Consider the following 9,089-nt stretch of genomic DNA (forward strand, 5'->3'; position numbering starts at 1 on the left):
GTGAAGGACCCCAAAGGATCACCATTAAATTTGGCACAGATCTCTAGAAAAGTTATCACATGGGTGTGAGACTTGACTTTTTTAGAGATCTGTGTCAAATTTAATGGTGATCCTTTGGGGTTCTACACGCATGGGTGTGGGAGGGTCTCACAAGGTCATTTCCCATTTTTAAATATACATTCTTTTCATTCAAATGAACAATCACAAAAGGGAAAATTTGGAAACACACACACCTTAGAAATTGATTTTCTAGCTCAATTAATATACGTTATCTATTTTGGTAAGATGATTAGATCTAGGCTTTAGAAGGATTGTTCTATTTCCAAATTGTTTGGATGGCTTTATTATGATTAAATGAACAATATTTTAAAAAAATGATTTTGAGTTTGTAAAGGCTTAGATCTTGAAATTCACCATATAAATGGGCTAGATTTATTGTTGCAGGGGACTCATTGTACCATATATATATAGGGTGCAAATTGAGTTTTAGTTTTTTGAGGATTGATTATTCGGATAAAGGGAGGGCGTGTGCAAGATTTGGGGTCATACAAATACTATAAATATAATTATTTAGAAGTGCGATTTCATTATATTCTAATAACATAGTGACATGAAATCGCTCCTCTCGCTTCGAGTAAAAAAATAAATTTGGTGAACTTTAGGTAAAGCTTGGGATAGCACTATTTTGTCCATGTTTTAAAACTCGGATCCGGTGGTCTAATTGGCCACTAGATGGATGGATTGTCAATTCGAGGGGAATCTGATTGATTCTCTTGTTTGGAAACTAGTAAAAAAAAAAAATACTGTGGATTTGAAAAAATTTAAAAAAATAAAAAATAAAATAAGTGTGATCCAGGCGAATTTTTGTGACAAAATCGCTTAGTTCTCCAAGTGACTCGCCCGTTTCTTTAGTTGCATCCGTAGTGTAGATCGTAATGAACTGTTACCATCCATTCTGAATTTCTGATCCAATGATGATTTCCGATCCCGACGAGCCAACTTTTAAGTATTTACAGCGATGAACGCGCCGCTATTTGCCAACCGCTTTTACGAATGGCAAGGTATAAAAGAACCACTTCGTTAGTAGTTTACATGGGATGGGGAAAAAACCTCATGTAGCGTTACAAAAATGTGAAGGGATGGGAAGAAACCTCATGCAGCGTTACAAAAATAGGAAAAGAGTGATTCATGCACGGATCTTAAAATTTTAGGTCAAATGAAAAATGTTTCGCTTATAGGCGAAAAGTAAAAAGAATGTCGATCAACACATTTTTATTTTTATTTTTTCTAAACTTGCCTTGAGATCAACTCAAATTTTTGTTTTTTTTTATATTTTTTAGTTTTTTCATTAGTAGGGCAGTGCCGCAAGATTGAATGCACTACCCTACTAAAAAAAACTAAAAAAAAAAATCAAAAGTCGGATTGATCGAGGAGCAATTTTGAAAAAACTAAAAAAAAAGAGAGTCGATATTTGTTTTTTTAATTTTCGCCTATAAATGGAGTATTTGATATTTTATCTAAAATTTTAAGGTCCTTAAGTAAATCACTCAAAAAGGAAAGAAACATGATGAGGCATTTTATTTTATATTGTATTATTTAAAATGAGAAAATAATGGGAAATCGAAGCCAATTAAACATGTGGAACACATTATTTGGACCATTTATTTTCAAGATTTTCACGTATTTATAGATCTACTTGATTTGAGCCATTTTTTAACTTTAAAATATTCTAATTGGAGATGAGAATAGATCAAGGGACCATCCTAAAAACCTTGGACACCAAAATTACATCTTATGACAAAGTTTGGAGGTGCACCTTACTTTGATTGTTTAGAGTTGCTGCAAACCTCACCCATGAGGAATAAATACACTGTACCGGGCCCAAGAGAGAGAGAGAAAGGATGATTGGAATTCTGCATGCATATATTCATCCACGTACAACGTACATGATTGATCCGAAGAGTATGCTCAGATCCATGCGATCAATCCATTTTCCCTCAAAAAAAAGACCCGCATTTTATTATCAAGCATAAATTGCCTTAATCAGACAAGAACACCACAACACCTAAAATCATTTCTAAAAGAACCAATTCAAGGAACTAAAACCATTTCTAAAAGAACCTCTAGGAACTAAAATCATTTCTAAAAGAACAAACTCTAGGAATTTATTTTACTGCATATCTTCCTAATCTCTCCTACATTTCCTGTGAGCACACCAATGTCCCCCATCTTCTTCATCGACTTCTTGAACTCAGTAAAGAAGTCATTCGAATTTTGCAATTCATTCACCAATTTTCGCGTTACTCTCGACGTCAAAAGTGCAGCATCGGATGTGAAGAGGCCCTTATTTTGCTTGAGGATTTTGAAGTAATCGTTGTCAAAGGAGAGAGAGCTCTTTGGGTCCATTTCAACCGTGATGTTTGGGTTGGGTGGCGATGGGCACTTTTTTTTGAGGAAGGTGACGTATGTGGAGTTCATTGAAGGGTCCGAGTCGCCCTTTCCTGTGAAGTTGTAGAGCCTGTTGTTGATGTTGGCACAGTGTCCAACTCCTATAGTGTGGCCTCCTGTGTTTAATGATAAAGGGGATTTAAATTTAACAGATTATGTATGAGAATGAATAATTTAATATTTTATCTATGTTTTTACTTAATTTCAAATTATCCATTAAAAATACATGGTCTTGAGTTGGAATAGTTGCAAACGGGCAAAATGTTAAATGCTTAATCTCCAATTGTTGTTTGGATAAATTTCACAAAAGCAAGGGCTAAAAGTAGAATGTATAATGTACTCTCGTAGAATGTATAATGTACTCTCGTAGTAGTGCAACATACATTATTCCCTTTAAGTAGAGAAACAATAGCGTAATAATAATCAAAATTTAAAATATAAAATCAGTTTACCATTGGTACAAAGATGTCATAATTATCTTTGACCATCAAATGTAAAATTAGGGATCTAGGATTATGTTTCATCTCCAGATTTTTTTTTTTTTTTTTTAAGCTATGTGATATAACTCGGGGTATGTCCAATCTCTCATCTTTAGCTTGTTATAGGTGATTGCGACATTCATGTATCCAAACCAGTGTTCTAAATATCACCAATCTAGATCTGCAATTGATACTCCCTCGAGAACTAGGAGAGTTTGCCAAGGAACCAGGTGATCTTGATAAGCTAAATCGTCTGGTTCCCACCATTTCATTTTTTTATTAATTTTTTTTTATTTTTTAATTATTTCAAATATAGGATTTTATTTAAATTTTTTGTTCCAATTATCATATTAAAGAATGGCCCGACCTGGCTTGAATTTGCAATCCGGATCACTCTAACAGGTGATTGACCCACCCAATCCGGGTTTTAAAAAACTGATGAAGAATAAACAGTCCTATAATACAAATCACCATAAAACTTACCTGATAAGACAACGAGGTCCTTTTCTGTGAGTTTTTTGTTTGCAAAGTTTTGGCGAAGAACAGTTAAGTTTGAGGCTGGTGAAGGTATATTTGGACCCACTTCAGATGCTAGGGATACATTCCCATCCCTCCTTCCCGTCAAAACTTCCCACAGTGACTGCTTATACTGCATATGCAATTCACACGACTCTGTGATCCAGTTATCCATTGAAGAAAAACAAATAAAGATAAAATGCAACATACACACACAATGTGTGCGCTATGTGATACACTAGTGGCCAGTCCACCACCAATTCTAGTGATGGATGGTGGAGATGAATCGCAGGTGTAGTGGGTGGGTTGTGAATTGCATTAGATCATGCATCTCATGTGCATGAGCCTCGCTGTCCCATCATGTTTTGATTGGATAATTTTAAGGGGAAGACTACGCACTATTATTACAATATATATCATGTTAGAGCTTGTTATATAGGCATGACATATTTTCTAGTGACGCCTCGGCTGATCTCCACCGTTCATCTTGAGGATGGATGATGGACAAGCTTTCTAGGTATTTCATATGCTTATGCGTAGTGTATCCCCTATAAACATGTGTATCATACTTAAGGACAATGGTGATGTAGGGCAGTGTTTTTTTTAGATCGGTTCCGGATCCACCCAGATCTAGATCCGGATCCAAAAAGTATACATAGTAACTAGATCTAGATCCGATTGAATCCATAATGTTTGGATCCGGATTCAATTAGTTCTAGCTTTGGTGTTAAACTATATACATTATATGAATAAATTAATAAATACATGACATATATGTATTTATATAACATAATATATTATTTTAATATTTGGGTCAAATCTAATAAATTAATAAATACATGACATATATGTATTTATATAACATAATATATTATTTTAATATTTGGGTCAAATCTAGATCGGATCCACTTGTACATAGATTTGATCTAAATTGCTATTCAAATCCAAATTTTAAATCCAAACCCGTAAATTCTCAGCACTATGGAGATGAACCACAAGTATGTTGTTAGAAAACAACCAAGATTCATTTGAAGTTCTGCTCTGCTGTCCATCGTATGGATGCTATGGCTGGTGCACAATTGTGGATTGTACATGATGCATGTGTACCTGGAAGGAGACTGCATCACGGGCGGCCAGAGCGAGAATGTCGGCGCATGAGACTGTATTCAAGCATTGGGACTCGATGAGGGCCTTGAGTCGGTCCAAGATGTCAAACCCGGTCAGGCTTTGGTTGGGACCCGCGTCCTTCTCTGCTGTGCTATTGCTCGTCGAGTTCAACAAGATGGAGGCATCGCATCCCTGCAATAATTCGATGTTAGACCGCATCTTAAAAAAGGGTGCGGTTTGTAAAGAGCCGAGGCTCTAAACAATCAAAGTAAAACGCACCTTCAAATAGTGTCGAGAAATGTGGTTTCAATATTTGATCTTTGTGATAGCGTTAAAATATATTTTTATCTTTAATAATAACATTTAAAGTTTAAAAAATAATATAGATCGAGTAGATCAATGACAGTTTGAAAATCTTGAAAATTGACGGTCCAAAAATATATTACAAGATGCACTATTTGCAAACTTGAAATCCATTTTATTCTCGTGTCCATGCATATTGATGTTGAAATGCTCAAATTGAGGATATTTGGGCATCAAAACGATATCTTCTAGTGAAATTTTTGAGGTCGGCTCTAATTTGATTGTTTAGAGCTTCAGCTCTATATAAGCCGCTCTTTTAAAAAATGGGTGCAAGTTACTTAAATTTTGGCAGCAACTATAAAAAAAGAAGAAAAAAAGAAAAAAAGAAAGAAAGAAAGAAAGAAAGAAAGAAAGATATACAATGAGATTTTTACTTTTGGTACAAGGTGGTCATGATTAATTTTGACCATTGGATGTGAAATTGGGTAGCTACATTTATTCCAATGACCAGGCTAAAAGTTTAAAAGAAATTTTCACAAACTTTAAGACATACCTAAGCTATCGGATTTCAAATTAGATGGTCCTTGTACCAAAGGTAAATGGTCTCATGGTATATAATCAAATTACTTTAAATTTGACATTGTGTTAAGTTTGAAATTCATGGGCCTCTATTATCCACTTCTCTATGTCTCTAGATTTTCTTTCCCTCGTTTTCTTTGGAAGCGTTTTCTAAATTAACTTCAAGTACAAATATTAAGTTAGTAGGAGTTGTGTCGCAAAGATAAAAGAATTTTTTTTGAGAATGTGAGCCCCGTTAAATACTTTTAGCCTTTTCAATTTACATCCAACAACTAGGATTGATTACAATCATAACGATTCGGAAGGAGGAATTAGTGAAATTATCCCAAATAGTATAACTTTAGTGATGGGCAGGAATTGGTAGAATACTTGAAACATATGCGATTATGTGTATAAGGAAAGTGTAATAAGTATATAAATTACTCAACAACTCGTAAACCCTTTTGAAATAGGAAAATTTTTTAGGAATGTGGAATAGACCCAACATCCACCATCCACTTTTTATCTAAAGGTGGTGGCTGATGGTTTTTTGTTACAAAGCGTTATATTTGGCATAAGCATGGTATTCATGTATGGGTGGGCTTGGCAATAAATATTTTTTACATATAATTTGATTTTAATTTTTAGAGAATGATCAGAAAAAATAAAGAAAATATAAAAATCAGAAATAATATTTACATTAAAAAATATTTAGACCGTTGATTACAATTGTTTTTAAAAGGACCACCTATTTGCATCCATCTTTTATACCTCCATATTGTACAAATGCAATCCGGCCTGCATGAAACAATATTTCTCCATGTATTATTACCCCAAAGCCACCTTCCATGCATTCATGGGTGGTTTCTTGCTAAAATCCAGCGGCTATAGAAGTGGGGTATACCTCATCACCTCGAGTAGGATAAAATGAAAATTTACCTTTGGATCTGAAACACTAATTTAGGACCCCATCTGGATATGGGTTTGGATCCAACGGGTCGGATCTAGATCCAAAATTTAGATCCAAAAAATAATTTGGATCAGATTTGGGTACGGTTGGATCTGATCTTGATCCGACCCAATTATTAAAAGGGTGTGAATCCAATTAAGGTGCACCTCCAAAATTTTATCATAACATGTAATTTGGTGTAAAAAATTCTGAGGATCATATGAAAGTCTACTTTCATATCTAATTATAAAAGTTCAAACTCCAAAAATGGTTGAAATCAAGTAGTTTTATAAACGTATGAAAATCTTAAAAATGGACGGTCTAGATAATGTGTCGCATGATGCAATATTTCTAGGACTCCAAATATTTATTTTTTTCATATTCATACATCTCAATATCGAGATGATCAATTCGAAGGTTTTTCAACATTAAAACAACTTTTTCCGATGGATGTTTGAGGTGCATATGTAATTCTACATTTCAAGATTGCAACCATATATAAACGTATTCCTTATTTAATAATATAAATTATTTTATAATATACATATATGTTATATAGTATTTCTTATTATGTATTATTTTATATTATTTTTTAGATATAAAATGATATATAAAATAATTTTTTTGGATCTGATTGTGTCTAGATCTAGATCCCATGTATACTTTTTGAATATGGATCTGGACCTAGATAATCTGAATCCAAATGGATCTGGATCTCATGTATACTTTTTGAATCCAAATCCGGATCCTATGGATCAGGACACGAATACCATTGTGTTATTTCCCTACTCCACCCCAATGGAGGCCAATTTAAAATAGTTCCCTTGAATCTGTATCCATTCTTAAGGCCACTCTACGCTTTCAATAGGAACAGTTACTCAACTCCGTTTCCATAAGAACCTGAATACTATGAGGGCCCGTTTTGAATGCACTTGTTATCTTGCCAGTCTATACCCGGGCTCGTTTTATGAAACACTGTTTTATTTTATTCAAAGTAATTTGCTAAAGATTACATGGTTTTATCAATAAATATTAAAAAATAGCTGACAATCATAAAAAATTAAATAGTTAAATAACATTGTATACAATGAAGAGTATATATTAAAGTCCCAATAAAATAATATGATTATAAGATAGTCTATTCTAGATAAAATTAATTGTTATTCAATTAGACCCTAATATGAATTTATTGCACTCTGCCTTGCACATATGCACGCAAACAACGATCATTCCACCTGAAACATACGAGAGAGAGAGAGGATTTCTTTGAAAGACAAAGGCTTGAGAAGCTAACTAGAAGAAAAGGTGCCTACCCTCACAAAGCAATCGTGAAAATGCATCCTGAGCAACTTCGCAGGCAATGCAGAGTTATTGCCATTAGAGAGCTGCCCCCATATGAAATTTCTCACCGTCTCCTCTGCCTTTGGACAAGTTTTCTTATAGAAATTCTTCCTCAAACTCCCTCCACTGCACACACCAACCCCAAAAACAAGCATGCAAGAAAACAATAACACTACTACGTTCTTCATCTTGCTTCCTCTTTGGTGCACTTGCCTCTTCCCTGTCTCCTTTATATAGCATCTTGCCACCGGATTAATAATGTCAAAAAGAACTGATTGGTTGTCGATTGACAGGGAGAGTGTGTGAGTGAGATACGCGTTTGACAACATGGGGTTCGATTAAATATGTACGAGTCATTTACCTACAGACCCTAAAATATTTTCTAAAATATGAAGTGCTTTATTTATAGGTTTGAATTTAGGCAACCCATTTTTTTTATTTTTTTCAAAATTTGTATGAGGACATCTTCAGACTGAATTTAATTTTATTTTAAATTTTGATCATTAGGAGAGCACTGCCCTAAAGCTTGGGGCATTTCCCTACTAATGAGAATATAAAAAAAAAAAAAACTAAAAAAATTGAAATTCAGATCGAGAAGTCCATCCTAACAATCGTGAAAAAAATAATAATACAGGTTGACCAACCTTTAAAAAAGAGATGATTGGCTGTCGATTGAGAGAGAGAGTTGAATGTTTGATAACGTGGGGGTTGATTAAATATGTATTTGAGACTTAGTCTCAACATACACCCTGTCATTTCAATATTATATCAATATCATCTTAGCACGACATGAATAGATTAAGATATTGTCTGACATTGATCATTGAATATTATATTAGAAGAGGGTGTTTATGCTATTCCTTCACAGGAGTCAGGAATCTACGCGGTCATCAACACATGCATCCAATCCGAAAAGGCCAAGCTGTCTAATGGTTATATCCCTGTGTGTCTCCAAGCTTCTAGCATATATATATATATATATATATATATATATATAAAACAAAATTTTGTATGGATTTGTAGGTTAAAATTACAAGGAAGGTCAGTCAACTCGCGTTTATTTACTTATTTTTTTTTCAAAATGACCCTCTGTCAGAGGATGCCGTAAAAGAAAAGCATCGGCCCCACTGGGATTTTTCTTTCCTTATCTATGCCCATACTGCATCAGCATTAGTGAAAACAAAGAGGTCGGTTTTACCAAAGAAAAGGGGTAAGTCAGGTGCTTGTGGGCCCCCTTCTGCAATAAGTGCTTGTTGGACCCCCACCCATTTTTCTCGAGAGGGGGCCGACGTATGTTTCCCCTGCGGCCAGCTAGTGGTGGTAGAAAACGACGTGGAATCCTTTGAGCATATTTAATTTTATTTTTTTGGTTTTTTTTGTTAAATGCC

The 9,089-nt window shown here is 34.4% G+C and overlaps 1 protein-coding gene across 1 annotated transcript; it reads right to left on the reverse strand.

The window, feature by feature from the left end:
• Positions 1-1,990: 1,990 nt before the first annotated feature.
• Positions 1,991-7,909, reverse strand: LOC18445169 (peroxidase 24). Its single transcript, XM_088859117.1, has 4 exons — positions 7,674-7,909; positions 4,551-4,742; positions 3,411-3,576; positions 1,991-2,564 (listed from the first exon to the last, which is right to left on the reverse strand). Exons 1-4 carry the CDS (start codon positions 7,887-7,889, stop codon positions 2,158-2,160), a joined length of 981 nt encoding a protein of 326 aa, XP_088715243.1. The 5' UTR covers positions 7,890-7,909; the 3' UTR covers positions 1,991-2,157.
• Between the last annotated feature and the right edge of the window lie 1,180 nt (positions 7,910-9,089).

Source organism: Amborella trichopoda, chromosome 2 (genome assembly GCF_054954075.1).
Source record: "Amborella trichopoda isolate Santa Cruz 75 chromosome 2, AtrichopodaSantaCruz75HAP2 v2.0, whole genome shotgun sequence".
NCBI lineage: Eukaryota > Viridiplantae > Streptophyta > Magnoliopsida > Amborellales > Amborellaceae > Amborella > Amborella trichopoda.

Bases quoted from the DNA above. Each gene is read 5' to 3' on its own strand.
- LOC18445169 (XM_088859117.1), bottom strand. From the start codon at position 7,889: ATGAAGAACGTAGTAGTGTTATTGTTTTCTTGCATGCTTGTTTTTGGG. The intron at 3,577-4,550 runs GTACACATGCAT...TTGCATATGCAG, and splicing joins GTGATGCAGTCTCCTTCCAG to TATAAGCAGTCACTGTGGGA. The intron at 2,565-3,410 runs GTAAGTTTTATG...CATTAAACACAG, and splicing joins GGACCTCGTTGTCTTATCAG to GAGGCCACACTATAGGAGTT.